This window comes from Petaurus breviceps, unplaced genomic scaffold (assembly GCF_028583685.1).
Source record: "Petaurus breviceps papuanus isolate PSGF00001 unplaced genomic scaffold, PetGlider_PUasm1.0 208, whole genome shotgun sequence".
Classification (NCBI taxonomy): Eukaryota; Metazoa; Chordata; class Mammalia; order Diprotodontia; family Petauridae; genus Petaurus; species Petaurus breviceps.
This window is the reverse complement of record NW_027185852.1, coordinates 294,454-307,374: the sequence shown is the minus strand read 5'-3', so window position 1 is coordinate 307,374 and position 12,921 is coordinate 294,454. Positions and strand designations below refer to the sequence as shown.

The following is a 12,921-nucleotide window of genomic DNA, read 5'->3' as shown; positions in this document are numbered from 1 at the left end:
TAACCTCCTCATTGGGCAGATGAGGAAGCTGAGACCCAGACAGGCTAAGCCACTTGCCAAACAGTCAGAGAGCTGGCAAGCATCTGAGTCAGCGTTTGAACTCAAGTCTCCCCTGATGCTCATGTGCCATGGACAGAAGTTCCATGCCAGTCTGCTTGTCCTCTGGCTGTTCTCCAGCTTGCTAAGACTCCTTCAGAGCCTTGACACCCCACAAGGAGGAAGGCAGAGGTTCTCACCTTCTCATTCCTGGAAGCCTAGCTCCCTCGAGGCAGCCCAGCTGCAGTGGCCACCATATCGAATGCCTGACTCAGGCTGAGCTTGCAGTTATGTAAGCCCCCGACCAGCCTGTGCTGCTGAAGCCAGTATTTGGAACCTAGGTCCCTGTTAAATTCTATCCAGTGAGGCTCATGTCCTGCTATAGCTTGTCGTCCATGCATTAGCTGGGTGACCTCTGAAGAGATGGTGAACATTCTGCCTTTGCCTTTATTCCTGCCTGCCTGTGATGGAGATGTAAGCCAGCACAGGGGTAGGCAAAAGTAGATCCCTGGGCACACCATTGGACACCTCTCCCAAAATGCACAGAAATGGAATTATAATACCAAATGTCATAATGATATAATTAGAAGACCAAACAAAGGATTGTGCCAGTGGGAAATGATGAGTCCTGTCTTAGCTTAGCTGCTTACCCTCTTAACACACACACTATGCTGAAGACAGGGTTCGAGCAGTGTTCTGCCTTGTGGAAGTCCATTCACCTTTCTATGGTCTCCTCAGTAAGATAAAAATAAGATATGTCTGTGCCTCCCTCTGAGATGGGATGTGTCAATCACGATCTGATATGCCAGTGGAGCACCTCTCTCTCTTTTTAAAATAAGAACTCACATTTTCATAGCACTTAAGAGGCAGCTTGGCACGATGGATCGGAAACCCACCCTGAAGTCAGAAAAGGCGAGATTCAGGTCCTGCATTTGACGAGTCACATCGACAATCATTTATGAAGCACCTGCTATGTGCTGGGCATTGAGTTAAGCATTGGAGATATGAAGAAGGATAGGGAAGAGGGAAAAACCAAACAATCCATGCATCCATGCTCTCTAAATTGATCAAAGCCTAGTGGAGAAGAGAATATACAGACCGCTAAGTACAAACAAGATCTGGGCAGAATAAACTGGAGGTGAGTTCCCAGAGAACACACTGCAATGAAGGGGGATGAGGAAGGACTTCTGGCAAAGGGCTATATTAAACTGGAGAAGCTGAGAGGCAGGAGAGGAGAGGGAGAGAAGACAGTGAATTAGGGAGGGGCCAAAAAGGCAGCAGAGGCATCATCAGGAATCAAGACCACATGCAGAATTTGGGGAAGAGGGAGGGAGATATTGAACAGCAGACTGATTTCTCATCTACTACGTGCCAGGCACTCTGCCAGAGGCTGGAGAGAGAAAGCTGAGGCCCAAAAGGAGTTTCGGCATGGGCACATCTGCACACACTCCACAATTATGGATGTATAGTGTCCATATACACCTAGAGCGTACATAGATAGAATGTGTGCGTTATACATGTGGTGAGGAGAGGGGAGATAGAGAGACAGAGAAAGGACAGAGATAGAGATGGGACAGAGGAAGATGAGAAGAGAGATAAAGATATGAGATAGATATGAGAGAAAGAGGAGATGAGAGAAAGGAGGAGAAGAAGGAGAAGGAGAAGGGGAAAGAGGAGAAGGAAGGGGAAGGAGGAGGAGAAGCATGGAGGGAAGAGGAGAGGGGAGAAAAGGAGAATGGGGGGAGGAGGGAGGAGGGGAAAGAGAGACGGATGAAACAGAGAGAGAGAGAGGACAGAGAGATGAGAAATAGAGACAGAAGAAAAAAGATAAAGAGATGAGAGACAGAAAAATAGAAATAAGAGAGATACAGAAATGAAAGAAAAATAGAGATGAGAGACAGAAGCAGATGAGACAGATGTGACAGGATGTCAGAAAGAGACAGAGATCACAGGCAGAGATCAGAGAGAGACAGAGATGAGAGTACATAAAGAGGGGGTGAGAGAGGGGATGGATTCTAAGAGGTAGGCAGACATGAGGAGAAGTGTCCTAGGACGGAGATTTTCTTGGGTAATAGCACCAGATAAGAAACAGCCGACAAACATTTATTAGCCTTTACTATATGGAGTGCTGAGTTCTTGAACAAATCTCCAGTCCTGGAACTATTCTCTCCCAAGGAAGTAGAAAGAAAACGCATCCCATAAAACAAGGACTTTGGGGAGAATGACAGAAAGGACTCGAGTTCACCCCCTTCATTTTTCCCATTGAGACTGCTAGGGGGCGTCCCAAGGCAGAGAGCGCCGGGCCTGGAGTCCCAAAGACCTGAGTGCAAATGCAGCCTCAGAGGCTCCCAGGCTGAGGGATTCGGGGCAAGCCCCTTAATCTCTGCCCGCCTCCTTTTCCGCGGCTGTAAAGGGGATCATATCCGCACCTGCCCCCCACAGGGATTTGGTGGGTACGGGGAGGTGCTGTCTATCACAGCCCTCAGCAGAGGGCCTAGCACATATAGGCAGGCCTTATGTAAATGGTCCTTCCTTCCTCCCGTGTATGACCCGAAAGTTTGGACAGGGCTTGCACAGGTTTTACTGCATTTCATGTCAGTCTAAGGGGTTTGGCTAGACGGCCCCTGAAACTCCTTCCCACGCTAGACCTGTGACTATGGAGGCGAGCTCCGTGACTCGGAATCCATCAGGTCGTTTCTCTGGGACTGTTTTCTCTTTTATAAAACGAAGAGTTATACAGTCCCAAGGTCCAGCTCCAAACCTACGATCTTCTATGGCCAAAGTTAGGCAAGACCCTCAGGGTTCCCTCCCTCTTCTCGGGTCACTTTTAAATGTAGACCCCCAAGCCCGGAGAAGTTAGATTAGCTCCCACAGGGAGCAGTGTTCCCCCCGGGAGTCATGCGGGTGTCCGGTGATTCAATGACTTGGTGCTAGGGAGCTTGTCAGGCTCCATGGCGGGGAAGAAGGCGCACACAGAGAGGCTACCCCCCAGTCCCAGCCGCGCCCCCCCCCCCCCCCGGGCCAGACCCGACGTTAGGATCGCCCTTGTTCCACATGTGGCGAGAGGCTGAGTGGGGAGCCTTGAGGTGCCCGCGTGTCTTTGCCCTGCAGAATCTCCGCTGGATGGCTCCTGAAATCTTCACTCAGTGCACGCGCTACACCATCAAAGCGGACGTGTTCAGCTACGCCCTGTGTCTGTGGGAGCTGCTCACCGGCGAAATCCCGTTTGCTCATCTCAAGCCAGGTAAGGCGCTGCGGTCCAAGGCGCGTTGGCTGCCCTCGAGTCCACTGTTGGCAGGCTGTTGAGAAACAGCCCCTGTCCCTTGCGCCACTCGAAAGTTTAGTCTTGAGGGACGGGAAGATGGAGAGGAAGCAAACAAGCCTGGTCCTCTCCCTGGGCTGCTTGCTGAAGGAAGTCTCCAGGTGAGCTTCGAGCTCCGAGGCTTCATTATGAATCATGTCTCCAGATGATAGGACCCAAGCTAGTGCAGTGGGAAGAAAATTGGTTTTGGGGTCACAGAATGTGGGTTCAGATCTCGGCTTGGCCACATACTAGACGCTTGACCTGGCAAGTTGGTGGATTTCCGTGTCCTTCCTGAAATGAGATGAAACTAGCTGCCCCCTCCAGCTCCAAGACTCCAAGGTCTTATGTTTTTATTGGGATTTATTTTGGAGTCATGAGGGACTCCCTCTCCATTCCCCAGTCCAAAATTTGTAGTTGACCCAAGTAAATACAAGCAGCGAGTGTGTTGTGAGAGTGAGGATTATGGGTCTGGACAGCGTTGGTCACATTCGTTATTGGCAGCAAGACTAGTGATGTGTGTGGTTGTTGGTGGTTTGTATTGGACTGGAGTTGGGGGAGGCCTCAGAGGCAAAAAATGCTTTTCAAGGCCTGTTACAGTAATGTAGCTGCTTCCGACTTCAGACCCAGGACTGTCATGGAAAGCAGAGAGTGGAGTTGTTCTGATTAACCTCGGAGGGGAGCCGTTGGGTCACAGAGAAAGATCTGGGGGCATCTACACCAACCTTGTTCATTGTAATTTTCCAAGGTCATAGAGCCAATCAATGGCAAAGCCAGTGTCTGAGCCCACATCTTCTGACTTCGATACCCTTTCTGAAGGGGGTAGTTAGGCTGCAGAATCAATAGAGTACCAGGTTTGGGGTTGAGAAGTCCTGAATCCACATCCTGCACAATCCATTTTTAGCTGTGTACCCCTAAGTAAATCACTTCAACCTTCTGGGTCTTGTTTCCTCATTAATACCTTAAGAGCCCACATCTCATTCACAGGAGAGTTGTGGGAATTTAGGAGACCACATGGTAAAAGCCACTGGTCAGTCCTGGAGTTCTATGTGAATATCAGCTGTCAATACTGCTGGTGCAACACTCACCATCTTAGCCTCTAAATGGGATGCGGACCTCAGCAATGAATTTTTTTCCTTGTCCCCTGCCATGCTGCCTCAACCATCCCTCATGATACCAGCCTGTGCCTGTTTCCCAACACACCTCAACCCTCAGCCCATTCAAGCCCAGAAAAGGCACTTAGGGACTCTGCTCGCTGGCCTGTGTTCTGTGGATCAGCTAAAATAATGGCTATCATTTACATAGATGTTTGCAAAATGCTTTAAACATGCCAATTTATTTTATTCTAATGACAACCAAGAGGGGGAGGGAGGTATTGTTAGTATTCCCATTATAGAGATGAGGGAACCCAAGTACAGATTAAGTCACTTGCCCAAGTCACACACCCCACAGGTGTTTGGAGCTGGACTTGGGCTCGGTACTCAGGTCCTCCTGACTCCCAGTCCTATACTCTGACCACTGCACCTCCTACTTGCCCCTTTCTAAAGGCCCACCTTATATTTGAAGGATGCCTTAGAATTTTTAACACAGAAAATCACACAGATTCTTTTGGGCTACATTTCCATGAGTCTCCTGGAAATCTGTGGGGGCCGGCTTCTGTGTGTTTCATCCAGTGAGTCTGCACAGTCTTGCATGAACATCAGCAAATATTCCAATTCCAGATGTTTGCCTTGACATCATCATGTTGTTGGCCTTGAAAGCCACTGCTTTGGTTACACTCCAGGGTGACTTTGGTCAGGAGGCAGAAGGCTCTTTGTCTCAGGGAAGGAGTTTGCGATTCCTTTGACATTCCTGTGGATGGAAACCTCCTGGGTAGGGGCTGCTTTGTCTTCTTTGTATCCTCAGCTTCTAGCCCAGTGCTGGACAGGTAATCAGGATTGAATCATTATTTGTTGATGGACTGGGCATAGGTTGAAAGCTAGAAGAGGCCTTAGGTCTTCTGGTCCAAGTCTTCCATTTAATAAGAAACTGCATCTCCAAATGGTGCTCAGACGGGCCCAACATCATATGCAGAGTTGGCACTAGAGTCGGGATTTAACCTAGGTCTTTCCAAGTCCAAGTCAAAAACTTGATCCCCTTCTCGGGGCTTCTTCTATCTCTCAGGTTCAGTTTTTGTTGTCATTGAAATTATACCTGAGATTTTGTTGATTATAAGGAACTCCTGTTAAGTACTTTCCCTCCCCCCAGTCTGACCCCCACCAGGGCAGATCCCCAAACATCCTTACAATCCTAGAGAGGTGCCTGGGACAGTGACAGATGAAGTGACTTGCCCATCATCCTAATATCAAGTGAAGTATTCCATCTACTGCATTGGGCTGCCTTCATGTCAATATTATAATTTATATAAATCGTATAAAATATCAGTAATTACTGGTAAAAAGCATGGTAGCATCTCAATAATCAAGAGAAAGAAACTCCTCCAAATTCATTTCGAGCCATAGATAATTTCAGTGGTCTCCTAAACAACTCCTTGCCTGTTACCTGTCTAACCTTTTTTTTCCTGTGAAATGGGTACATAAAACCTCTTTTACACAATTCCCCAGAGTCCCATAGTGGAAAGAACATTGTAGTCAAATGACCAGAATTTGAAACTTGGTTCTACTTCATTTTTGCTGTGACTTTGAATGAGTTGCTTCAGTTTTCAAATGTGTTAAGTGAGGGGCTTGCACCACATTAGATGATAATCACCATTCCTGTCTGACTCTAAACGCTAGCTAGCACCTTCTCATCCCCTAGGCTTCCGGACTTGGAATGTGGCAACATCAGAGAGCCTTGACAAAATTGACCCAAACTTCACCTACTGCTTAATACATGCCAGGATGTAACAGTTCTGCTCAGGTCTGGGAAAGGGGTGGCAAGTAAGGTGTTGACCACTCATAGTGTTGAAACCTAGAAGAAAGGGGGCCTTCCTCATCCTGGTGGTGTTTCCATGAAGATCCCACATAAAGGAAGCAAAAAGCGCAGGCCGTGGCCCACTTCCATCCCTCCCTCTGGAAAAGCGGGCAGTGAGAGAGGAGAGGGGTGTAAAACAATCACTAAGCCATTCTTCCATCAGCCGCTACATGGTCCTCTCAGATGCTGTCCATTCTGCTCTGGGAGAGTGTTAATTTCCAGAAACCTCTGGCTAGCAAAGGAGAATGCGCTAGGCACCTCTGACTGTGGAAAAGAATGTGCTTGTATTAATTATGTTATTTTTCCCTTTAAAAAAAAATCACTGTATACATAAACACAATTAGAGCAACGGTCTGGCAAGTTTATCTTAGTCAGAACTGACAAACACATGCAAAACGGCTCACTTTCCCCAGCGTTCCAACTTTCAAAACGTATGCCTAGATCTAATTTTATGTAGAAGCCAGAACAGATCTAATGATGGTCTATTTGGGGAACTCAGAATCCAAGACCAATTTATCTGGAAGTAGGGCGTGACTAATTAAGTTCATCGTTGAGAGCTGCATTGTCATGTTCTTGACAATGATCAAATTTGATTTTGCAAGTTGGGGAGATGAGAGAGGAGACAGTCTGCAGCTAAATGATTTGCAACAACTCAGGATGCTTCCCTTTGTTTTTGTACACAAAGTGAATCACTCCAGCTGCAAAGAACAAAGGTTTCAGACCAATACAGAACAAAATACTCCCAAGCTGTTTTTCCCACCGTATTCAGTCATTTTGTTGTTGTTGTTTTTTGGTATGTCCAACTTTTCATGACCCCATTTGGGGTTTGCTGGTCAGAAATACTGTAATGTTTTGCCATTTTCTTCTCCAGTTCATTTTACAGGTGAGGAAACTGAGGCAAATAGGGTAAAATGACTTGCCCTGGGTTACACAGCTAGTAAGTATCTGAGGTCAAATTTGAACTCAGGAAAATGAGTTCTCCTGACTCTAGGCCCAACACTTTATCTACTGAGCCTCTTAGCTGTTACCCTACCCCCCTTTCCTACCACATTCTTTCAATAAATTTCTTGTGAAATTTTCTTTAGTTCTAGATTTTTCTGATGATTAAAGATTTTATAAGACCAGAATCCCAGAATCTTTAACCTGGGAGAGACTACTGAGATCAACTTGTCTTGAAAAAATCTTAGGGTCGTTAAAATAACTTTGCCAACAATAATGAGAAGAGTCAATGCTGAATGGGGTTATGGAAAGACCAGCATGTGGATCCATTGGTCATGGAGCCAAGAACTGGCCCAGTCACTCTAGAAAACAATTTGCTATTTTATCAAGGAAGTTTAAAAAAGTGTTCATGCCCTTTGACCTACACATTCTAATGCTAGGCATATATCCAAAGGAGGTAAACAAGAGAAAGAAAGACTCATAGAAAGGAAAATAATCATAGCAGTACCCTTTTTCATAGCAAAGAAGCAAAAACAAAGTAGAATTCCCCATAATAGAGAATGCAAAAGCCAATTGTAGTTATCTGGCTGTGATGGATTATCACTGCTCTGTAAGAAATGACGCAAATTATATATGAAGGTGCTTCTAAGTCAGGAATCTTGGGAAGACAGGAAATGATGTGGAGAAAGGAAAATAATGCACATAATCACTGTATGTCCAGAAAACATAAATGGAGAGAGTGTTGCTTCGAGTCCCGATGGCGATTCCCATGAAGCTTATGGGAGGGACGCAGAGAGCAGGCATGGGCGGGTTGAGAGAGTCCCTGTCTAAGCAGGAGGCACATTGACAGACAACATTGTGGTTTGATTGGATTGTTACCCACAAACCCCAAAGGCCTGGGGCAGAGTAGTACTTGATAATGGTTTGTGACTGATCCATGAGGTCACAGAGTTAGATCTGGATGTAAAGGCCCTCTGGTGCATGCCCAGAAGCCAAGGCCCGAGGAAGTGGGGGCCTCCCGAGATCATGCTGCGGGCAGGTGATGACACAGGGCCTGGTGCATCGTAGGTGCCTACTCAGCCTCTCCCCTGCACATCTGGCACTCTGCAGGCATTCTCCTGCCCTCTGCCTGCATCGCGCTGGCTGACTGAGGTTCTGCTTGTGAAGCTCTTGGCCCAGGGTCTGGCACAAAGTGGGCACTACACAAGATCTTGTCCCCTTCCCTTCCTTCCTTTCCCTTCCCCTGCTAAAACTCGCTTCTCACCCAGTCCACTGAAGCACAGGCATCTTCATGCATGTTTTGTTTTGAATCTGTAAGCTGAGGTTCCACTAGGTCATGGTTCCAGGCAATTGAATTTGAGGCTCTAAGGGTCCTAAGAGACTGTCTAGTCCACCTCTTTCATATCACTGAAGGCAAAACTGAGGCTCCGTCAGCCAGTCAGTCCACATTGATCAGGCACCTACTGTGTGCTGGGCTCTGTGCTAAGCACTGGAAATACAAAAAGAGGCAAAGCATAGCCCTGCCCTCAGGGAGTTAAGTGACTTGGCCAATGTCAGAAGCTGGCCAAATGACCCCTGGTCTTCTCAAGCCAAATTCAGAGCTTCTTCTGCTCAAGGTCAATGGAGACCCAGGGCAGCTGAGAGTCCCCAAGATCAGCCTTTCTATGTCACAGCAATAGTGTGTGCTGTGTATGTGTTTATATTCTACAAAGGGTGCTTCCTCGGACATTAGCCCAAGAACACAAGTGTGAGTGTGAGTGCCTCCCCTGCACTCTCCTCCAAAGCCTCAGGGACAGGACCTCTCCCCTATTCTCCATCATTCTCTGGGGAAAGCAGGCAAAGCCCTAGCACAATTTCCACACCTAGTACCTTGGCCCACCAAGGTTGTTCCAAATATGGCGTGACTGCTGGGTGAATCGTTGTCTTGACTGACACTGGAATCTCCCCAAATGCCACTTCTGAAGGTCATTCCTCACTCCCCAGTTCATTAATGCTGCACTGATGAAAAGCCCAGCCAATGTCAAACCAGAGTACCAGCATGCTGGGACCCCCAGACGCTATTTTCTGACCTTTTGAAAGTCACAGAATTGGAATACCTAATTGGAGCCAGAATATGTAATCCCTTCCCTTAGATACTGAAGAGAAAGGCAAAGGTCCGTCGGTAGCCCTATTCTCAAGGATCCATGTTGGCCACAGAGGGAAGTGGGCCCTCGCATACATGCATTTCTCATAGCTTCCCATGAAAGAGTCAAACCAAGAGGCAACAGCCAAAGAGAATCTCTCATAGAAACACGAACAAAGCTTTCTCTAAATCTTAAAGAGCTCAATAAACGAGACCAATTGTTCTCAGCCCAGGCCTCACTCTTTCTGCTAAACCAAACCATATCGGCTTCAACGCAGAGATCCAAAAAAGCCTTGGGCAGGACTTGGCCTGTTAGACTGTAGACAATGCCCGGCTTTCACCACATCTTAAACCTAGTCATATGTTCTTGGTCATTTAAAATTAAATGAAAGCTGCATTAACCTACTGCCCTAGTCCATGGCAGCAGCTTTGTGGGGAACTTAGAGATTTGTGCAGAAGACGCACACCAGCAATAATGCCAATAGGCACAGGCCCTTTGTTATGGGCACATTTACCTCTCAGAGCACTTCAAGTTAGACAATTGGGATAGTGGGAGGTGAGGGAAGAGATACAGGATAGACTGGGATGACTGTGGCCACAGATAAAATGATACAACCAGGATGCCCCCAGCCCCAGGCCAGTGTGACCATCTTTAACTCAAGGGGGCAAGAAGGGAGTCTGATGATCAGACTCCTTCACTCTTCTACAAAGAACCCCTGGGCTGTGATTCCACTTGGGCTTTGCCATTCCCTGTCTGGCTCATTTTCCAGAGGAGGAAACTGAGGCAAACAGGGCCACATAGGGTAAGAATTTGAGGTCAAATCTGAACTCAGGACAATGTTTTCTTGACTCCAAGGACCATACTCTATCCACTGTGCCACCTGCCTTCTGGATTAATGTTTACAAAAAATATAAAATTGTCAGGTTAAAAGAACAAGAAAGAGAGAGCATAAATAACCCTATTTCAGAAAAAAAATCAAATGAGCCATAGATTAAATGCCAGAAGGAAAAACAGAAAACAAAAAAGACAACACAAACCACAAAACAAGGACCAGGAGGAGGTAACAAGCAGATTAAGAGGGATCCTGATAAATTCCCTCTAGGATCCAAATATGATCTTGATTCATAAATCAGGTAGATTCAAAATAGGTAAAGCAACCAGAGCCGAACATCATCAATAAATCCAGACCCGGAGTTTACAAAGACTGAGCCAGCTCAGTCCCCAGCGCCCGACGCGGTGCTGGCCAAGAGAATCTGGCGTCCAGCAAGTCAGGGAGGGCTGGACGCTGTGACACAGGTGGGGGATAGGGCGTGGGAGCATCTGACGCGCCTCGGACCCTTGGCAGATGTGCCCCCTGGCAGTCACTGAAGCTCTGCCTGCCTCATCTTCCACTCCTATCTCTGCAAGGGGTCGATGAGATAAACCCTGGTGTGTCGTGTAAATGCTGTTAGCTGAGGTTCTCATCAATGGGGCACAGAATTGTCAAACAAAGAAGGTTCCAAATAGGATGGGGGGAGGCGTGTTTCTGAGAAGGGTCAGGAGGGACGGGAGCAGCAGACAATCTGGAGAGCAGCAGCCTGTCAGAGAAAGGCACCTGGCCCACTGCCCACTCCGCTCAGGCCTGTCCTCCAGCCCCATCACCGGCGAGGCCCAATCTAATTTCTTCGAGCCACTACAGTAGCCCTCAATCAGTAAACATTTAGCAAGTACCTACTGTGTACCAGGCACTGTGCTCAGTGATGGACACACAGAGAAAGGCATAGAGCGGCCCTCCTCTCAAGTAGCAGTGGTGTCCCTGGGAAGATGTGCAGACAACTCCGCACAGATGTTATGGATATGGGAGCAGTTAGCCGTGGTGCCAGAAGGCAGGCCCCAAGAGGAGGGAGAGGCTTGTCACAGGAGGCAGGACTTTGGCTCGGGCTCATAGGAGACCAGGAGGTCCCAAGGCAGAGATGAGGAGAAAAAAGTCCAGGCTTGGGGGACAGCCAGAGAAAACATTGGGAGCTGAGAGAGAAGTGCCGCGTGCCAGGAACAGGCAGGAGGCCAGGTCACTGGGTCACAGAGTGTGTGAAGCTGAGAAAGGGACAGAAAGGCTGGAGTGGACAAGTGGACAAGCCGAGCGTCCCCTGTTGAACTGTGAGCTCCCTGAGGGCAGGGGAAATGTTTGCCTTTGTATCTCCAGCACAGTGCCTGGCACACATAATAAATGCTTGCTGACTTGACTTGTCTTGAGGATCATGAAGCCAAAGCTAGAAGGGGCCAGCTCCATGACAACACGTGAGGGATGCTGTCTGGTCCTCTAATCCAGCCCCCAGAGCACACGTGTTTTCCTCAGATGAGCCTCGAGAACCCAGGGAAGGCAACCAGCCAAAGGCGGGACTCAAAGCCAAGGCCTAGGCTTGCAGGCTCTTCCCCAGGCAGGGGGAGCAGGATGCCCCTCCCTCCCTCCCTTGGTGGAAGGCCGCCAGTGCCCCTCAGGCCCCGCAGGGCTGCTGGCTGGTTCCTTTCGGCCTCTGAACATTCAGAACTAAGATGCCCCTGGCTGCTCCTTCTCCTCCAACTTGTGTCCTTTAAAGGAGGCCAGGACTCTGCCCATGCTCTCCATTCCAGCCTTGCCAAGGTAGAATGAAGCAGAATCCAAAGAGGGAAACCCCAGAGGGCTGCCCCTTTAATGACTGAGGCCCTTTAGAACTGCTTAGGAAGAAACATCAGGGAAGGAAACTGGCAAGGAAGAGGAGGGGGAGAGAACACGCATTTATTTTTCACCCACTGTGTTCCAGGTGCTGTGCTGTGCTGAGTGCTTTACAAAGACCATCCAAACATCCCTGGGAGGTAGGGCCAATTACTGCCCCCATTTTATAGGTGAGGAAACTGAGGCAGACAGCAGTGAAATGACTTGGCTAGGGTCATATGGCTTTTTAGCAAAAAGTGTATGAGGCTGGGTTTCAGCTTAGGCCCTGACTCCAGGACCAGTGCTCTGTCCAAACCTCCCTTCTAAGAGACCACCAGTGTGAGCCAACCCTCTCACTTTACCTGGAAGAAAATTACACACAAAGCCCTCACCTTTCACATGGTCATTTCTATTTCTTTTTTGTCTGTTTTTTTGGAGGGGGGAAGGCAGGGCAATTGGGCTTAAGTAACTTACCCCAGGTCACACAGCTAGTAAGCGTTAAGTGTCTGAGGTAGGATTTGAACTCAGGTCCTCCAGACTCCAGGGCAGGGACAACTTATCTCTGCGCCACCTAGCTACCCTGGGTCATTTCTATTGATAAAACCATATACAATTCTGGTTTTGAAGGTGCTAAGGACAGAGGATTTTCTCAGCAAGGTATAAAAGACCCATGATAAGTCAGCAAGCATTTATCAAACACCTACTAGGGCCTTACATAATAGTGCCAGGCACTGTGCTAAGCACTAGGAAGACAAACAAAGGGGAAAAACAAGAGGTAGGTGTGATTTCCCAAGGAACTGAGGCCTTCTCATGATGGCAAGAACAATGACACAGGACCAGCAAGGCAGGAGATGGGAGATTGCCTAAGATGGTGCTGAAGCCCTCTGGCCACCTCCTGG

General features: G+C 48.0%; 1 protein-coding gene across 1 annotated transcript in view; it reads left to right on the top strand.

The window, feature by feature from the left end:
- LOC138165142 (serine/threonine-protein kinase TNNI3K) overlaps positions 1–12,921 on the top strand; it is a 369,986-nt gene that overhangs the window by 264,460 nt on the left and 92,605 nt on the right. The window contains exon 20 of the mRNA XM_069093295.1: positions 3,148–3,280. Within this exon, the coding sequence (XP_068949396.1) occupies positions 3,148–3,280 (133 nt within the window). The remainder of the gene's footprint in view (positions 1–3,147; positions 3,281–12,921) is intronic.